This window comes from Trachinotus anak, unplaced genomic scaffold (assembly GCF_046630095.1).
Source record: "Trachinotus anak isolate AG129_WGS33_773 ecotype Australia unplaced genomic scaffold, CSIRO_AGI_Tana_v1 ptg000013l, whole genome shotgun sequence".
NCBI classification, from domain to species: domain Eukaryota; kingdom Metazoa; phylum Chordata; class Actinopteri; order Carangiformes; family Carangidae; genus Trachinotus; species Trachinotus anak.
In genome coordinates, this window is record NW_027273864.1 from 19,978,806 (window position 1) to 19,999,227 (window position 20,422).

Consider the following 20,422-nt stretch of genomic DNA (forward strand, 5'->3'; position numbering starts at 1 on the left):
GGCACAGTGCTGTCGATTAATTACTTTAACTGTCCCAGCTCTTGATAAGCTCGCTTTAATTACTTCAAATTAGAGCAGGAAACATTTCCTGTTACATGAACTATCATGATGATAATTGGCATGTGGGAAACCCTGTCATTGCGCTGCCAGGAAACCAGAGAGGGTGTACCCTTAATTTCCATTATTTCACCGCCACTGTCACTGTAATATCCTGTCTGAATTACCATGAGGTGAATGGCTGTCTTCATGGTGCGATGCCGGAGGAAGTCATAGGAAAAATTAAGGAGAGCCATTGTAGAGGGAGGGACAAGGAGCGAGGACAGCACTGGAGGAGATGAGGAGATATACTTAAAGCCAGCTATAACCTTGCTTCCCAGATTTGGTAATTCTCTTTCTCTCTCCCCCATTGTTACCTTTAATGTATATATGAGCCATTATTAAGCACTAGTAGTAGAAGCTAGAAATGACAGGAAAGGTTATATAGGAGGACAGTTGACGGACAGGCAGGTATCAGGGAGAGAACCACTGCGAAGGAGAGACAGTTATTATTTCCTGTTTCTTGTGCATTACACTGTCAGTGTATAGAGATAGAAACCATATGCTGGTATACAGCATATTACCTCAGAATAACTAGTAATTTAATGTTTTAGTCAATATGCTTATTCACTTTCTTGCCAAGAGTTAGATGAGAGGATCGATACCACTCTTACTGCTGTACAGTAAATATATAGCTGGAGATATAAGCCAGTTAGCTTAGCTTAGCATACATATGGAAACAGTGGGAAGCAGCTAGACTGGTTCTGTCTAAAGGAAGCAAAATCTACCGAAACTCTAAAGCTCACAGACTGACAGCGTTTTATTTAGACCAATTCTTGGCCCGGAGCATTTGCCAGGAGACCAATGGAGACTATTCGTTCTTCAGTAGAGGAAAAGAGGTGATAGAGACAACAATGTGTCAACAATGGTGTTTCTTTCCACCTCTGAAGACAGCAACAGTGAGTAAATGATGGAAGTTTGATGCTGAACTCATGTTTCTTCTAGACTGGTAATTAAACAGCTGTTCATGCTAATGTTAGCTATGTAGCAATAGTAAACTAGCTCCTTTAAACAAACGAGATCTAATGCTGTAGGTTACAGTACGGCAAGGAAGCGAATAAACCTATTTCCCAAAAGTTTTTTCACAATGTACTGAAATGAGTGACATTGCGCCGTATAAACAGGACTAGATTGTGACTTAAGTGGTTTAGGTGGATTTTTCTAGTCTTTTAAGGCAAACACATACGACCTGTTACTTCTTCACTGCACACAAACACAAAGTGGTGTATGGGAAGGGAAGTGGCAGAGTTTCAGTTTAAGCAATCAGATATGTCACCGTCAGAAACCTTTGAAACCACAGCAAAGACGCAACAACACAAAACCAGCGTTAGTGTGTGTGTGTGTGTTTGTGTGTGTGAATGTGGAAGATGAGGGAAAGTCATAGGCAAAGCAAAACCAAAAATATATATAAAATGAAACAGTTTCTGCAGTCTTGTAAATAGACTTCTAAATACAATGTTTTTGGAAAGGCTTATTTTCCCATAAAGTCTAAAACAGATAATTTAATACCACAGATATAATTTATTAACCAGTGTCTCTTTGTTACACAGTCACTAGTCGTATGTCTACTGTTTGCAAGTGCTTTCTTCACATTTTTTGGGTCATTTAAACAATTTATAGAAACTTGGACTACTAAATTACCCAGCAATTCACAAGAATAAGAACAGTATTAGAGGAAAGTCCAAATATAATAAAAATTAATTCGTTCGCAGAAGTGTGTTTTCTGCTTTTCCCTCTTGCTAAATTATCTCATTGCTCATCAGATTTATCTTGACGCTCAGGCTGGGACCCATTGCCTTACAATATAGCCCGCTAAGTCAATCACTCCATCAGTAACTGCACCAGATCGCTGGTGTCGATATGTTGGTCAGTAGATGACAAATTCTCCTGCATTAATTGACTTGGTTCTTTATGTCATTTTGTGATAAGAAATAAGAAGAAAACAGGTGGTAAAGAAAAAAATATTTCAATATTTATTTGCGGTATAAACATGTCTTGTGTTGTTTCCATATACTGTACAATACATAGGGTCAGTTGTATTTCCTTCAGAAGACAGAGAGGTGAAACTGCCTCAGTTAACATGCCCCTTGTTTTTATACACAGACAGATTGCATCTTTTTTTAAAAACTGTTTACAGCACAATACAAAACAGCTATTCAACGTGTGTTTGAAGCTGTAACACGATGCAAGATGCATTGTCAAAAAAATCCCTGAAAAATTCCTCATTGAGGTAACATTTTAAAATCATTCACTTTTTCTTTCACTTTGTGTTTTACGTCACCACCACCTCTCCTCATTCAGTCATGTCTTTTTCTCCCAAGCACATTCTTACCAAGATGTAGCTACAAGTTTAAGGACACAGAAACTGCCGTTCCTGTGATCTGGCAAATTTACAAACAGAGAAAAAGACTTGATTTCTCTTTCATTGTTACAAAGACACAAAAACACGAGAAAGCAGCTTGAAATCAACCATATTCTTTTTAAATAGAAAAGCTCCGTACTGAAATATATTTCAATCCTAGGGTGCAAGTGATCAAGTCCTCAACATTTTTCTTATTGTAAGTGGGATATGACTCCAGACAAGGGAAGTCCATTCAAGCATGGTAGTATTATTTTCATCTCTGATGCTATAATAGGAGAGGAACTTTGCATATAAATTCATAACATATATATACTTAGATATATATTCATATTGAAAGGCCACAGGAATAGCATAGAGCACGTTATATCAAAACAAGACGGAAAAAGACCTTGTAATTATTTCAGCCGGGTGGTGTAACTGTCTATTGTGAAACTTAACTGGCATGCTAAACCACAGCTCTGGCTGTGTCAAGCAGTGTGTGTGTGTGTGTGTGTGTGTATTTGTGTGTATGTTCGTGTGTCAATTAGGGCCTCCTTCAGGTTGGTATTGGGCACACTGGCCCTACATTTTGGACACCCCAGGTGAAATGTTACTTCAGTCCACAAGCCATAATCGAGCTGGATCTTGTATAATCATCTAGAATAGATATAGTACAAAAGAAGAAGAATTTAAAAATTTTGAGGTCTTGGATCTACAAAATACTGCAAAAAAGGTGTTTTGATATATTGCAGAGTAACAAAGAGGACCTCGTGTGACCCGTCACGGTAAAAAGACAGCTTGCCATCTATTATTACCATGTTATGATTCAAATAACAGATAACAAACATTTCATTTTTTTACACAATGTTTTTTCTAAAGTGAGATACAAAGAGTATTGAACAGTCAGCATTAGAAACAAGTTAGAAAGATTATGTAAGGCCAGCTAAAACCAACCCTGTTCAGATTCAACTGCTGTCCCCTCTGAAAACCAGTTCTTTGTTTCTGATTTGACCCCGTCCACATTTATGTTTGGAAACAAAATGTCTGTAGTTGGCAATAAAACACTGGACCTCATGCAAAAACCGCTCATACAAACAGAATCGTTATTGTCACGCGTGACTAATTTAAGAGAAGTTGGATTTAGAACCATCTGTAGCTGATTGAAACATCTGCCTTCCTCCACAGGTGGAACAACATTTGTTTGACTTAGAATTCTTAAAGGTTTGAAAATGTACAACTGGACTTTTATTTTTTACCTTTTATGAGCATGAGCATTTTGGTTCCACCTTTTGTTCCACCTGGCAGCCCAACATTATTCTCTCCAATGGTTTTCTTTATATTGACTGCCTCAATTTCAAAAGTCAGGAACAACTTTGCAGCAATAGCCTACTTATCACTATTTTTGGGTCCCGTTAGCGCTACTGACTGCTTAAAAAGAAAGGTCCTCAGTGTGAACTTCTGCTTTTTTCATATCACCATAGTGACTATTTTGTGAATGAAATTTGCCTACAACTGAAACGGGATAAGTAGCCTTATATGGTAATTTTGGTGTTCATTATGCTAATGATCACAATTTCTGAAAGTGTACCCACTCGAGAACATGGAACATTCACCAGGTTGCCAAGTAATTTATGACACGCAGTTAGGAGGGGTTTTCTGAATCCAACTTGCACTTGTAGGAACAAACCTCGCAGAAAAAATTTAGGATAAGAATATGAAAATGTTTTTGCATGAGCCCCAGTGTACCTACAGATACTGCTGAAATCCATATGCTTTAGTTTCTTTCAGTCCCATAAGATGAAGCCTGTGTGTAAAAAGACAATTATTGCAGCGGAGGGAAATTTTAACATGTTTTTGGATTTTTTTCTTGAAATCACTGCAGGATTATCCCATTTGTTTTTCTCCCACACTTTTCAAATCATATTTAACACATTGTTTAAGTGCTACCAATGTGGACAGGGTCTCAGAAAACTCCCTGACCACATGCTGTGTGCCGCTGTGCTCAGCAGCAACAGCAGTTAAAAAAACGATCCTCATCACTCCTCTTCCAACCTGGTAAAGCAACATCCAACCCGTGGTTACATCTATTGTTAGAGAGCATACATTACCACAGCATGCTCAGGTATACAAAATAATATGGATCTGTTTACTATTAGCTCTATTTTATATATATGTGTGTGTGTGTGTGTGTGTGTGTGTGTGTGTGTGTGTGTGTGTGTGTTTAATATATCCTCCATTTAATATACCCAAGGCTTAAGGGTGAATCAAAATGTCCTTTGATGAAATTGGTGATCCCTTTGCAGAAAGACCTTCCTTTCCATTTTCTCCAATGCAGTTAAGGGACACGATGCTATTAAGTAGCTAAGTGCAGTCTGTAGCTGAGGCCAGTCCCACTCCACAACACCGAAATTGCAACACAGAGACCAAGTTACAATCATAGTCCTCTGTCCTAGAGTCCCTTTTTGGTATCTATCTAAGACCTAAGATAGGCAAACAAATCGAACAAGTTCCTTTCAGGCAAAGTTTGCAGTGTAGGTAATAAAAGAGTGCTGAGGCACTTCTTTACTCGAGGTTGCTAAGATACACTGCCCAAAAAGTTGCTCAGAAATGTTAGCACTACCTTTGTATCCCCCAACTCTAACACTAACCTCTCATTCAAGTCTCTGCCTCTAAGTACAAAAGTCAGAGCCGTTAGAAACCAGTTTGGCAAAGCATACTAGTAAGACAACACGCTGTGACGAAATAACCAAGGAGTTGAACTGAAATGAAACAAATGACTAAAATACTCTGGCAGCTGGATGAACAGTCATATGAGGAAGGAAGTAGGAACTGGGAACTTGCATTTGAAAACAGCTGACCAACATCAAATCGACTGTAGTATCTTTACCCATACCCAAACGATAATTCCTAACCCTGTGCCTAGTCTTACCACTGTCCGTCTTAGTCTCTAACCCAACCCTGAACCCTGAACCTCGTCCTTTGCACAGGGCCCAGTTCCTGCTCCCTCCCCACTGCACTGTGCAGCTGTTGGGACTTGTCGCAGCCTGGGACTGGCCTCTCCTCTTTCTCCTCCTCCTCTCTGAATGTCTCTTTATCTGCCTGCTTCCAGCTCTGGCTCCAAGTGCCAGCAAGTCAATGGCTACACCACTGTGCAAACTGCATTAGGTCATTACAAACCTAAAAGAAAAACAACACTTAAAAAAAGACAATTTGGAATATCACAATAACGTTCCTTTGTTGGTGTCACCACACCCTTTCCCTCTTCTTTAGTTTTACAATCTCTTAAGCCATTATTGGATTGGATTACTTTGTTTTTGGACAAAGATAAGATTTCTATGCGTATATATATTTATATAAGGTATAGATTTGTACGTAAATGTACACAAAAATATACAAAAAATGCATATAGACATACTGAATTTGTTAAGGACTGCCCATACATTTTCTGCTATGTACGTTAACATACATACAGTACATACAGTACAAACATACATACTTTGTTTATGTGTGTGTGCGCATGTGTGTATGTTAATTCCTTGGTTTTAAAAAACTCTACATTCAGTAGAGCGAGATTTCCTACAAGTAAAACCCAGATTCTCCACTTGGCACCAGTCAGCTCAGCTCGAGAGCCAGAAAGACAGAGAGGATGCTGTTGTCTCACAAATCGCGCGCTGTAGATTTTTCCGTGTTCCTATCTTTGTATGAAGCTGTCTGTCCTGCTGCGACCTTCGCTCAGTTTCTCAGTCAGTTAAGTTTCCTCTTCTCCTCTTTGTTGCAAGAGAAGTTGATCAGAGCTCTTTCCTTTAAATTCAGTCAACTCTGAGGAGGACACCGTTGTAAACTCATCTGTCAGTTCCCCGCGCTGGGTTAATAAAACTCCCCCTCCCCTTTAACGTGGCATCTGTGACCTCCCCTGTCCCTTCATCGCTGCTCCGTGGCCGGGCTCTCAGACAACGAGCCTCGGGAGGCTAAAACATTCATTAAAACTGGCTGCTCTCCTCCAGTGCAGCCGCTTGTTACCATTGTAACATCACCATCTTTACCCCCACCACAATAAAAGGGGACAGTCCTCCCTCTGACTTTCATGTGGACTCCAGTGTGTCCAGTTGAAACACATTGTGATTGGTCGGGGTGGTGAAGAAGAGCTGGTCGTGCGTCGGGGAGGACGAGTGGTTGTCGCAGGGGCTGTTGAGGCCCAGCGTCCGCTCAAAGTCCAGGAGCTGGCCCATGAAGTTGAAGTTGGGGGAAATGTTCGACTTTTTCCGTTTGACGAAGTCGTAGGCGTCGTTGAGCGACAGGTTGAGCTTCTGCATCAGGTAGGCCACCGTGACGGTCACCGAGCGGCTGATCCCGGCCAGGCAGTGGACCAGGATGCCACACTTTTTCGAGCGTGCCTCATCTGTGGAGGAGAGGGAGGAACAGAGGAGGAAAAGATGAGAGTAGAAAAAGAGGAAAAAATGACAGAGATGATTAGACAAGTGCAAACCTATATTTCATGCATCATATACCTCAGCCTTCCAATTATTACTGAGCCAGAAGATTTTCTGATCTGAAACTTTATTGACGACAAAGTATTTTTCCTTTTATGCATCTTCATCTGTATTAACATTGGAATGTAGTATAAAATAATCATTTATAGTTTGGACTAATTTGAACACCCCATTTTCAGAAGGGGTTAAGCTACTCTTTAGTATAAGTATAATGGTCTAAATTGTTTAAAGTTCTGAAACCAATCTTCAAAATATCATTATAAATCACAGCCTGGTAAATATGTAAAATCAACAAAGTGATGAACTTTGCTTTGCTATTACACAAAACTAAACTCCTTAAATGTGTAAAACTACTGCAACAACAATAGCTGATTTATCATTTTAAACCATTCAAATAAGAATTACAAATATTTGCCGCTTCTCAAATATATGGATTAACAGCTTTTCTTTGCTTATATAAGAGTAAAGTCAATTTCTTTGGATTTTGGACAACTCATTGGACAAAATAAACATTTGAAAGATGTCACCTTTGGGAACTGTGATCAACAGCTCACACTACTTTGATATTTTACAGATGAATCAATGGTGAAAATAATCGCTGGTTGTACTCTACAACGATACAATTCCACAGAAAGTCAATAAAGAATGATACTGGATTATCGCCCAGCCCCTAATCCAACATGATTTATTGTTTAACACACACAAACACAAACACAAAATATGAAAAAATAAATTTTGATCTTTCTTTCAGAAAAATAATATCAGATTTACACATACAATCCAGGATAAGCTTTCTCAATGACAGCAGAACGCCATCTTTCATTCTGCTTTCTAGCTCTCAGCCTGTAGAAAAACTGAATAAAAAAACATCTTACATTATTAACAGGCTACATCCATCCACCTTCTATCAGTTTCAAGCCCTTGCACTTGCATCACCACAGGCCATTAGGGCGAGAGTTAAGTGCTTCTTTCCTTTCGTTCTTTCTCTTTCTCTCTCTCTCTTTCTTCCTCTCCTTTGTCTCTCTCTGCCTCTCCTCACTCGCTCTGCCTGCATCTCTTGTTGTAGGATTGGGGTCAGTTGGCTCACGAGCTCAGGCTGCCAAGCGGAAGCCAAATTAAATTTATATGTGATGTGTTTCTCACTTTCTGCAATAAAAAAAAGTGGCCAGAAAATCCTCACCAGGAGACTCAACCCCAACTATACGAGGCTCAGAAGTCGAATAAGTAACAGAGAAGCTAATCTGCGTCAAAGCGATCTCCAGATTGTAAAGCATTACATCACGTTACTTGTGCTTTAAATACATAATAATGCAAGGGTCCTCCGGTTGTCAGATGTTAAAATACTAGAATATATCAAATCCGTCCCTCTCCACATCAAATACATGCTCCAACAATAAGATATTCAGATATTTAAGGAATCCACAGTTTACAACAGGACAGTGTAAGGTCACATCTGGGTCTCCCTTTCAGCCCGAGCTTCTCTCCTTCACCCATAATTACCCTGCTGTTAGCAAAAAGATCTGGTGTAATTCCTGCACATTGCAGCCAGACAGACAGCTCCATTTAACATCAGCATGACCCAAATCTGCCATGACCTCTGGCTCTGGTATATGTCACACTTCCTCCCACCTAGGCAGAAACACTACTCCGATGAAAGAAGAAGAAAAAAAGTAGGGGCTCTGGACAATCTAAGACAAACATGAAGGCATTGACACTGACTCATCAGAGGGAATTCACTCATTCTCCAAGAGTTAAGTCAGAAGGAGTGATGGGAAATACTGAAAATGGGATGAGATGATGCAGAAAACTGGAAAGCAGCTTTAACAGGAATGAAATTCATGTGGCTTCAGTATGACCTCATTCTCAAAAAATCCATTTCCATGTTTTATTCAAGGCTTTGCTTTATATTTTGTCATTCTGAATTCATATTTTATCAGTAATAGTAGAATAAAAGGCAGATGATAGTCCAAGTGTAGCTTAGCAAAGCGCTGAATTCTATTGAAAACTATTTCCACACAACTGTGAAATATATGAAACGGACAAATTGTTTCCTGATTTTTGATTGAAATCGTGGATGAATACAGGCGAAGTGAATCACCTAATCTAACTAGGCCGAAACAATTGGTTAATTAATTGATTAGTTGATTGACCTAAAATTTATTAACAACTACTTCGATTATTGTCATTTTTAAGCAGAAGTGCCAAAAATTCTTTGGTTTCTACCTCTCGAATGTGAATATTTGCCTGGTTTCTTCGCTCTCCATGACAGAAAACTGAATAGCTTTTAAGACGTGAATGTGTCCTTTGCGAGACTGTGATGTGCAGTCCTCACTATTTTCTGACAATATTATAAACAAAATGACAAATCAATTGACAGTAATTATTAGTTCTGTCCCAAAAGTCACAGCTATTTGGATAATTAAAATAAATACCAATTAAACATTTAAGTCTTTTATCAAGCAAGAAGCATTCACTAGTTTCAGCTTCTGATAAGTGAACATTTGCTGCTTTGTTTGATTTCTCAATTTTTTTTGACATTTTATTGACTAAAGGGTCTAGAGATGATTACCAGAAGAGGAAAACCAAACACCCCTACATATTTATGCTACACAAAATGATGCTGTTTTTGTTTCTTTGCCCTCGTCTTGTGAATGACTGAATAATTTTCCTTCTTTGGAGAATGATTTAAATAAAATCTTTGGTTGAACTGGTCACAGCAACACATATACAACCCATGACAAGCGGTCACGTGTAGACATTGTGTTGTTTCAAGGTTGGGACCCACAAGAAAAAAACCATACATCAATTAACTGAAAAAATAATCCAAATCAAGCCATTGAAAATAATTATGTAGTTTACCCTGAAACATAACTCACTCGAGGTAAAGCTAACTGCTCATAGACTGAAGGATTATTGTATTAATCAAGCAAACTATCAGCTGATTGATTGATAATCAAAACATTGCTGTTACCAAAAGGATCGGATGTAACCCCTGATGTATTTCTGAACATAACATTGCCTCGGGCGCTCCCCACCTCTACTCACCAATGAATGAAATGGCCTCAGGGAAAAACTGCGAGAGGTTCTGGCTCCAGTGATCGGAGATTGGGATCTGTTTGTACTTGAAGTCGCCTTCGTGTTCGAACATGTTGGGCAGGTTGGGCGTCACATTGAGGATGTACTTGATATTGTACTTGCTGAGCACATCCAGGTTGGTGGAGTCTTTGGCACAGCCCAGGTAAAGGTACGGCAGGATCTGGACAGGGAACGCTGGCTGGTTGTTGGGGAGGGGGCTGCCCTCCGATTCTGTGGCGCTGCCCGGCTCGCGGTCAGATTCCCCATCAGAGCAGTCTGAGCTGATGCGGAGTCCTCCCAGACCAAGGACAGAGGCTGGTGGGGAGCTGCTGGGACAGGAGCAGTCCAAATTGGTCTCACAGTGCTCAGGGTACTCTGACTGGAACTTGTTGAAGCCCCCTGTAGGATGAGCAGAAGACTCGAAAAGGTCAATATTTGATGGACCTTGTACATAAACACCCAGAGGCTACTGTAGGTTACTGTATATCTGTGGCAAAATGTGCAATTCAGCATCTACAAAATGGCAGCTAGATGTCAAGTCTGCATGATACAAGAGGTGGATGCTAAACAATAAGATATTAACCCTTTGTATTTCGGAACAACAATGAATAAGTTAGAAAGAAAAGACGGACAAAATATAAGGAACATTTAAACTATTAAAACAATTCATAGAGGAAGACAACAATGGTGATAAATAATAAGCAAAAAGTATGTTTAAAAATACACAAATCTATTAAACATATTTTGCTAAAATAAATTAATTTCCAAATGCATGCTATACAGCAGGTAGACAGAAGTGTAGTGGAGGCCACGTGAATCCGCTTTAAACAGCCTACCTGTTTTATTTACACTGGAGTGACTCACATGCGTCATATTACATCATGTGTAATGTTAAACTTATTAACTACGGGTTTATAATTGAAACCAAAAAAAAAAAAAAAAAAAGAGAGAGAGACAGATTATATGAAAATAACGTGATATTTACGTCATTGTGAATAAGCAAACGGGCTGGACAGATGTGCGCCATTGAGAAAAGCTGAGCCCGGGGGGAGAAGCAGCAGCAGAGCAGGACTGAGCGCTGCTACAACACGGCTCTGCTCTGTGGACTTTTTGTGAATGGCAGCGGAGATACGCGTCTCTGCTGTTCTAGAAATCGCGTCCACCCATATCTTCTGACAGAATCGTATCTCAGACGTGTCTTTTTATGATTTAACAACGGCGACACCTTTCCTTTCATGCTGGAGGATTATTCAGAGCGAGAGTTTCCTCGTTTCACTGTTCATTCATGAAAAAAAAAAAAAAAAAAAACGCCTGTCTTTTCCTGAAGGAACACGCAACATGGCGGGGACTTTTTTTTTTTTTTTTTTTTTTTTTTGCAGCATTTAATTGAAAACATATTTGACCTGGCTCTTTTAACTGAGACACGGGACACGGTCGAGGGTTTATGTTCGATAATAATTGACCTTTTTTTTTTTTTTTTTTTTTTTTTTGACAGATACAGAGTGGAAAATAAGGGAATTTTTATGTCGGCTATAAAAAAAACAAAAAAAACAAAAAAAAACAAAAACGAAAGTGCTCTGCCAAACATCAAAGTTCATTTAGCGACTTCACACCGGCTGATGTGTTACAATGTATGTTATAATAACCGCGATCACAGCGGGGCTTTGCTATACTTGACTGTAGCGGCGCTGCCTCCTCATGATACATAAATAATCATCAGCAGACCAACTTTGGTGATCGGACGATAACAGCTGGATTTATTGGACACACTGACACTTTAATATCCTTACAAACACTTTTATAATATATATATATATATATATATTACCTAGTCCGAGTGGCCTGTCACAGCCTTTGTGATGTTATTCTACCAAAGTAATATCTGTGTCAAAAGCAGCCGGAATCTCAAGCGTTTTGTCCCTGAAAGCAGACATCTGGACATAAAATCCGATGAATGTAGGCTATCCATTAATTGAATTATTATAGTGTCAGGACCATAACACACTGTTGTTTTAGCATCAGTCGTTAGCTGTGTAGTGAGCGACACAGTCCTCCTCTAATCGGGACAATCTCAGTTAATCAGATCAGAGTGAAATTAAACAATTTGTCTTTCTGCTGGACTCCGGTTTGAACGGAAAGCGTCAGTGAGTTGGGGTTTTTTTATGAATTAAAGGAACTACAACACACAACCAGACCCTCAGATCTAAAACTATAGGCTAAATAAAGTCTAATCTTACCCTCTAGATAGAAAGCCTTGCACCCGTCGTCCCGCAGCTTCTGCAGGAGCAGCCCCAACACGGAGCTGCCCAGTCCGGACTCCTGCCGCTCCGAGGTCGCCTCGTCGTACAGAACCACCACGTCCGTCTTACATCGCTTGACAAATTTCTCCTTGTCCTCGTTGTTGGGGATGATGGAGCGGATGGGGAGGTTGCCCTTCTTCAGCCTCCGGAGCATGAGGCCCGGGATGGCCAGGTTGATGGCCGACTCGATGTGCGAGGACTCGTACAGCTCATGGGGTCTGCAGTCCAGCAGCAGCAGAGAGCTGGCCCCGGACTCCAGCTCCTCCTGCAGCCACTCCACGCTCTTACTCGACATCATCATCATAGTCACGATCACAGAGCCTCTCCACAGATGATTAATTTTCATCAGGGAAACGTTAATCCGCCTGTCCCCTGCTGCGACATGAAGAAAAAAAAAAAAAAAAAAAAAACACACAACGGAATAGAGGAAAAAGAAGAAAATCACGGCGCTAAACTTCCCTTCCCGCGGCCGCCGCCACCGCCACCGCCGCCGCCGCCGCCGCCGCCGCTCCTGCCGCTGCTGCCGCCGCCGCTGCCGCCGCTGCTGCTGCTGCTGCTGCTCCTGCGGGCGCGCACACACACGCACCGGACACACACTTCCACACACATCCAAGACGCGCACACCGATGCCCCTCTGGTTGGAGCAGGAAACTTGAACATGCAGAGGTTTCTTTCCTTCCTTCCTTCAGTCCGATAGAAGAAGTGGAGCTTTCATCCCAGTCCATCGACGTCCATTTGCCGAAACCCGCTCCAACTTTGAGGCGTCCGCAGACCAACAAGGACGACGCAAAGAGTCCCCCGTCAGTGTCTGAGGATGACTGTGCCGGATGAGGTGCTGTTGCTAAAGCCCATGGTTATTGTTGTTATTTGACATGCTGGCCCGAGCAGCGCCTCTGGTTTGTCATTTCCACTGGATGCGTTAAAGAGGCTCTGCGGGCTTGTCACTGAGGAGGGAGGAGCGGAGAGATTTAAAGGTGCAGAGCTGCTAAAGACTCACAGGAACTCGCACTGATTTCATGACATACTATCCATTCATTGATAGTTTATGCAGTGCGGTCTAACTTTGAATAATAACACTGACTTGGGGAAGTCTGCAAATACAAGTCAGAATTGAATTTCTCTATGGTTGCCTGTTTTCTGAGATTTCACAGACCAAACAATGACTCGGATAAATTAACTGAGAGAAATAATCAGGGCATTATAAAATAATAATAATAATAAAAAATCAGTAGTCACAGTCCTATATAAATTTCCTTCACCTCAACCAACTACAACAGTAAGCTGTGTTCTTTTCTGCATGAGTAATAGTAAACTAATGATATGAGGGGACAGTTTTCTGCATTAAGCACTTTTACTATTGATACTCTTCAGTACATTCTCCTGAATATACCCACAGACTTTTACTGAAAAAAATCTGTTTTTCTCTGCAGTTCTCTGAGAAATGGATATATTAACCTTTACATTTAACTCCCTCTACTGAAATAGATCATGTGATATGACTGAAATCTCCAGAATTGCTACTAAAAAAACCTCGTGGTGATCACAGGCTTATAAAATTAAACTTTATGTTAAACGCTCTTTAGTCCTTTGCAAACTTGGGTTCAGTGGAATTATTGAAAACAAGTTTGTAGCCTTCACTTTTGTAAAATAAAGCATAAAGAAAAAACCTTTCTATTTTTCCCTCTGCCCTCAGTAGGCTTGGGTCCAATTATTCAGTCGCATTGCTTCTTATGCTATGCAGACGACACCCAACTATACCTCTCTTTCCCATCAGAGGACCCCAAGGTCTCTTCTGTGTGGATCTCGGCATGTCTCTCTGACATATCCAGTCCAGACTGCTCTAATCTGTGGTTCCCCGATGGTGGGGCAGGATACCAAATGCTATCGGAGCAGGGGTGTCCTCCTTTATTTTTAAGAATTTCTTACTTACTTTCAGTGCACTTCTTTATCAGATCCCCTTGCACTTATTAAATAGATGTCGTACTTTGTACTTACACCAAGGTCTCTAAAAGTGTCTGTCGAATGAATAAATGTAATGTAGAGTTCATTTTCCCTTGGTCTCCACACAACTTTCACCTAATCTCAGATGAACACCCTTCTTTCATCCACATTTTACTTACAAATCAATTGTTGTACACATTCCTAACTGAAAATTGTTTTGCAACTAACCAGACAGAACTAATCTGGTGACAAAATCACTGACACATCAAGACATATTTCCGATGTGTGTCTGCAGAGAGTGTGAGTGTCTTTATCACACAGCAAAAAAACCTGAGCCAAGTTTTTCTCCTGTTTTTTCCAGGTTGACTCACAGTTGACACAACAGCTGCATCACACTGTATATTTTAAGAGGTTTTGCTGGAATTTTTTAGATGTTAGCAAAACTCTGTCAAAATCTGAGCCCTCTAAAATTAAGACATTAAACATTTAGAAGATATCCCTGTAAGCTGCAAAAGCTGTCAGGTAGTTGACAGTGATTTTGTTCAATCATCAAGTATATTTATAGGTTGAATCTATAAATGTCAAATAATAGTGAAACGTGTACGTCACATGTACACAGTACCCGAGGTGATGTCTTTACATCAGACCAGCAGTCGTTAAAAAGCTAAAGATATTTCATTTACAATGACATTAAACAGAGAAAGCAGCACATCTTTACACATGAGATGCTGTAACCAGTGACTGTTTGGCATTTTGTCTTGACAAAGAACAGATAACAGTGAATCATAAAAATGCTCTGTCTATCGACCAGTTGTTTCAGCACTAGCTACCTCTGCCCTCCACTATTCATTTTGTTGCATTTATCCATGATAAAAAAAAAAGTCATATTATATAAACAATTTTGTGGAAATCTTTTGTCAATTTTCTGTCAATCAATTCATCGACTAACTAGCTAGTAGCTGTATAAACTGTGCCTTACCAGACATGACATGATGATGACAGTAAATAGCGTTTTTAAGGGAGGCGATCTTACATTTTTCCCCTCACATCAGTGCTGGGTTTCGTGGTGATGTTATATGGGATTTTTTTTTTTTTTCGCTATTTGTAACAGTTCAGGTGGTGGTGTAACTGCTGCACTACACAATCCATCACTGGGTCATCACTACGTTTCACCATGAATGACCTAATAAGGCATCAGGAGGTTGCGACAGAGGCAGAGAGTGGGAAAAGAGGAGTGTTTGATTTCCTCACAGCTGCAGAGAGGACGAGTGGGGGATGCACCAGCTGCAGACAATGGCTCTTTATCCCGCCCAGTGACTTACACACTAACACACTAACACTCACTAACAAAACGCAGACACATACATACATACGCGCGAGTACACAAACAGACCCACACAAACTTTAGGCCTCTTGTGTTTCAACTCCCTTCACGGACAACAACAGGCTCACTGAGAGAGTGTGTAGCCACTCTGTGTGTATTTGTGTTTTTTCTACAAACTGCTCTCCTGTAGTAAACAAAACTATCATCACCTTCTAAAACTTTAATAACCAAGGACATTTACTTAATTTATGACGAAGCTCTACCAGAGTTGGTTGGAGGAATTTTAAGACGACAATGAGAAGATAACACGTCGCTTTAAAGGCACCAATAGATTGAGTGATAGCAATGTCTTTGTCGCAATCTGTGTCAGACTGCACAATATAAATCTTGGGGTATGTCAGATTGTGTGAGGAATGCATGAATCATAGTGCCGCAGAAGAACTGATACAAGCAGACACATCTCATCAACTGCCATTATTCATCTGTACTACTACTCTGTTTCAAAAATGTAGCAAAACAATGAACCAGCTTCAGTGCTGGCAGTGCTGTACATCAAAAAATCTCGAAGAGGAGGACTAGACTGTGAAGCTGGATCGTGGTCAGGGAAACGAGGACATCATGACACGCTGATTTTGAAAAGTGAGCGTATTTTTGAGAAGTGGCATTATCCTAGGTCACCGGTGTATTCTGTGTAAGTTCATAGTAGCATAGTGAGCAGGCTGGGTATGAAGTGGACACTCATCTGTGCTGCCCATTTGCCCCAGTGGTCAACCACAATACTACAACAAAAGAAAAATCCCTGAGGCTCAAAAAAGCATTTTTCCTATAGATCACTATTATAAAAAAGATGTCTTTGACAGGACATGTCCAGTTGTAAATGGTCAATTGTTGTTGTTTTTTTGTTGTTGTTGTTGTTGTTGTTTTAAATGAATATTTAATTGATAAAAACTATATATTTGCAAAAGTGTAGAAAAGTGAAAACATCATACCTACGTAAAGTCTAAGCTAGTGTGATTTTCATCCAAATGAACGTGTGAATAAATGTCTTGCAGAGGAATCTAAAACCACTCTTTGATTATCAACTTTCAGTTGTGATTAAAGTTCATAAAGCTTAAAGAGGCCAAACAACCCTTGAAAACTTGTTTTCAGTTCTTGAATATTTCTGTATAACCTTCAATATTTACAACCAAATATGCAACATCCATCCATCATCTATACCGCTTATCCAAACCAGATCGTGGTGGGGGGGGCTGGAACCAATCCCAGCTGACATTGGGTGAGGGCAGGGTACACCCTGGACAGGTCACCAGTTTATCACAGGGCTGACATATAGAGACAAACAAGCAGGCATGCTCACACTCACACCTACTGGCGATTTAGAATCACCAATTAACCTGATGTACATGTCTTTGGACTGTGGGAGGACACAGGAGTACCCGGAGTCACAGAAAGGCCCCAGGCCTAGGGTTTGAACCCAAAACCTTATTGCTCTGAGGCGACAGTGCTAACCACTGCACCACAGTGCACCACCCACTCCGTAATATGTGACATCATCTTTTCCAACTGAACCCCATCCACAAGTGTTTTATGTGGGGCCCACATTGATCATATAGTAGCTAGAAGCTGAGTGAGAAAATACATTTTTGCCGTCTTTATCTTGCATTTCTTCATAAATGTTGGTGGTGCAAAGCAGCATGAGTTACATCACAAAAAGAGAATAAGATAAATAAGCTTATGTGAAGATTAGGATGCATTCACCACTATCTGAACAACAAAGACATGAACTCATCCCCAGCTTTACTCACCATTATGAGCCTACTTGCTCATACATGATCAACAGTCTTTAATCTGCCATTAAGGAAAGCACAGACTCTTTCAGATCGTCTATGCGCACACATTTCCTGAGTCACAATACCTCTAGTCTGCGATTTCAAATTGTCAAATTTTTAGAAAACTGCCCTCCTCCATACACCACTGCTCGAGGGTTTTAATCAACTTTATTGTTCTCATAGAGAAATGAAACATAAAGAACAGCCACACAAAGAAATATGACAGCACAGTATAACCTACTCAAACAGAAAAGCAATATATGCAATATGAATCCATTTGCTGTTGACACAGAGAGCCATCCTTCACCGGTGGAAGAGACTCCTTCTGCCAGATGGAAGAGCCCTTAATTCCTTCTTAAATCTATACTCCAGAACAGTAATGTAATTTTCTGAGGCATGGTGTTGAGATGAGTGCAGAGTCCCATTTGTAAATCCAGACCTGAAAGTGAGCTCCCCTGCCTGTAAGAAGTGTTTTCCCTCTGAATGAACAGCCACGTACCTACAATATTACACCACTCCATGCAGAACCTAAAAAACAAAGGACAGAGAGAAATCTAATTAGGGGAAAGAGAAACAAAACTGATGAGGAGCGGTTTTTGTCCCTCAGTAAGATAAGACTGTACAACTTGCTAGAAAGCTAGTTAGCCTAGCTTGCTAGCTTCCACTTTCTAAGTAAAGAGACATACAGCTTACATTGATAATGAAACATATGTGGGCTTGATGAGAGAAGAAAAAATGTTTTGTACCAATGTTGGAGGCTTCACAGGGCTGTGGCGTGCTCCGGTCAGGAGCACACCATGGAATTTGACAGTGCATCTCCCAGCAGCAGATGTGCATGATAACTGCAGTTTTGTTTTAAGTTATATGACACAAAACAATGAGGAGAATTCAAATTTCAGCTCAACTTTGATGAATATCTATGGTAATAAAGTGCGCTTCCGATGGTGAATGGGAGGATTATCTGATCTTTGTGGACTTGTCTGGGCTTTCTTTCCTATAAAAAGCATTAAATTGATGATTTCTGAACCAGAAGATCTGCCCATATCCCTGGAAAATCACCCTGGGTTGTTTCCAGTATTGAGAAAAAGTCTCCCATTCATTGTCAGTGGAACTGCTCCAAGACCTTTTTTTTCACAGATTAAAATGTTCTCGTTTCAGGCTTCTGCAGAGATTTAAACTTCATGTTAACCAGACTGAACTGTACTTGTCCAGTAAGACATCTGTAGCTCAAATTAATTGTGAACTTGTGGTGCTTTGTCCTGACAAAGGTGTTGTTAATTTAATAACTTATCTCTTGTCCAAGTGTGTTGCATATACAGCATGATGACAATGTAAATTCTCCCCCTCTCTTCCTAAAGACACTGAGAAAATACCAACTTGGCACTGAGCTCCCTTTCTTGTCACTGTGTTTCTATCTGAGGTCTCTTTAAGGCAGACTGTAGTTTAAACCCACTCACCTCAGTGATGGAGTGAGGTGGCCACCCCTCTCCCACGCTAACGCTGGCATTTCCTCTGCTGTTTCCTTTGCCCCAAAACATGCAGGTCGACAACACATAAAAAAACAGGCCTGGAAAATGCATCAAGCAGTCCTGCTGGTCTCTGCTAAGTTGCTCTGTGATTTGTAGCTATTCAATAATCAGACATATGCAGCCACTGAGACTGATAGTTCCCGATTGCTGGTGAAATATTACTATTATAAAGGTTTTCAGGAGGAAATTTCAAATGATTTATTATACAGTGAGTGATTCAAGGTAGTTCGCCAAGGTGTTCATGATATTTTGAATATTCCTTAAAGGCTGTATTTGTTGCAGGGATACTATCTTACATCACAGTGAAAGTACTGAACTGGACAACACTCATCAATAGCCCTCTGCTACTGACCACTTTTGTTTTTGTTCCCTGTAAAGCTCTTTGAAAGATAGAACAGTTCCATACAGTTTTATCAGTTCACTACAATTATTCACATTCTCTGGCAACTGTGGCTCAAGTGTATTCCCAGCAGTAATTACACCATTCAAAAACAAGTTAGAACAGACTTAAAACCAAAAAATGCACAGATCAGCATGGAAGAAAATAAAATAAGATTACATTTCATGACAACAGTTTTTTTTTTTTTTTTTTTTTTTACAGCCAGTGTCACTGTTTTTAAAATCCTCCTATTCTTAATATTGTTGCATGGCAGCCACAAAATGGTTCAAGTGATGGTCTGGGTTATTTGACGTGGGGTTGTGTGAGGTCGTTACACCTTTAGAGAAGCAGCTGGGAGCACTGGCACAGAAGCTGAGCAATGTACCGCTGTGGGCGGGGCTAGCCACAAAAACGTGTTTTATCCACTTCAAAAAAATGCCCACTGAAAAAAGCAAAAATCAGTGGAAGTACATGCTTTTTTTTTTTGATTATTTTCACCACTTTATCTTGGCATCAAACAGCCCTTTACTTTGGAACTACATTTTCTCAAGTGTCGAACCATAGTATCGCTACGCACGAGTGCAACTCAGATTTTTGATTGATACAAAGGTTCAGGACACAAGAATTGACTACATAAGTGACATGGCAATCAAAATGATCATTTTATCGCGCTAAGATTTCTGCAGTGTGATTTGAGACAAAGAAAACATTTGAGCAAATTCAAGCATGTGGCAGGTGTAAGTAGCTGCCAGCCCTAAACAACCACAGCCAGCTAACATGCTGTACTGATGCTTCATTTTGGACAAATGTAATAAAATAACTGAATGCGTTCTCAAAGACAGCTGCTGAAACGGCCTCGAACATCTGGGATGAGATCATCGGGTGAAGTGGTGGAGTGCTCAGTGTTTCACATCAGTGAAAAGAAAGCCAGTGTTAATGCTGATGTCTGCTGTGGAAGTGTGCAAGCACTGCCTGCTATGAATTTTTCAGGAATCTTAGCGATAGTCCAGGTGTGGCAGTGTGTCTGTAAGTGTATCTGTTGTATAAAGTGTGTGTGTCTGTTGTAGAGCGGTAAACATATGCTTACGCTGTGAACCCTGAGCCACAGAGAAAGCCTC

At 40.4% G+C, this 20,422-nt stretch overlaps 3 protein-coding genes across 4 annotated transcripts in view; all 3 read right to left on the reverse strand.

Annotated features, from left to right (window-relative positions):
* Positions 1 to 20,076, reverse strand: part of rpl29 (ribosomal protein L29) — a 62,123-nt gene extending 42,047 nt beyond the window's left edge. Inside the window, exon 1 of one of the 2 annotated variants that reach the window (XM_071494143.1) lies at positions 20,067 to 20,076. The gene's annotated coding sequence lies outside the window, so the exon portion shown is untranslated. Of the gene's footprint in view, positions 1 to 8,938; positions 8,950 to 20,066 lie in introns of those variants that run through there. The other variant, XM_071494141.1, reaches the window with a different exon arrangement.
* dusp7 (dual specificity phosphatase 7) lies at positions 2,047 to 12,987 on the reverse strand. Its single transcript, XM_071494133.1, has 3 exons — positions 12,240 to 12,987; positions 9,973 to 10,401; positions 2,047 to 6,836 (listed from the first exon to the last, which is right to left on the reverse strand). Exons 1-3 carry the CDS (start codon positions 12,646 to 12,648, stop codon positions 6,520 to 6,522), a joined length of 1,155 nt encoding a protein of 384 aa, XP_071350234.1. The 5' UTR covers positions 12,649 to 12,987; the 3' UTR covers positions 2,047 to 6,519.
* Positions 17,556 to 20,422, reverse strand: part of poc1a (POC1 centriolar protein A) — a 51,308-nt gene continuing 48,441 nt past the window's right edge. Inside the window, exon 11 of the mRNA XM_071494130.1 lies at positions 17,556 to 17,924. Within this exon, the coding sequence (XP_071350231.1) occupies positions 17,904 to 17,924 (21 nt within the window). The 3' untranslated portion in view covers positions 17,556 to 17,903. The remainder of the gene's footprint in view (positions 17,925 to 20,422) is intronic.

Excerpts from the sequence above, each read along its gene's own strand:
- dusp7 (XM_071494133.1), bottom strand. The coding sequence starts at position 12,648 with ATGAAAATTAATCATCTGTGGAGAGGCTCTGTGATCGTGACTATGATG. Across the intron at positions 10,402-12,239 it reads CAAGGCTTTCTATCTAGAGG|GGGGCTTCAACAAGTTCCAG; the intron begins GTAAGATTAGAC and ends CTCATCCTACAG. Across the intron at positions 6,837-9,972 it reads TGAGGCCATTTCATTCATTG|ATGAGGCACGCTCGAAAAAG; the intron begins GTGAGTAGAGGT and ends TCTCCTCCACAG.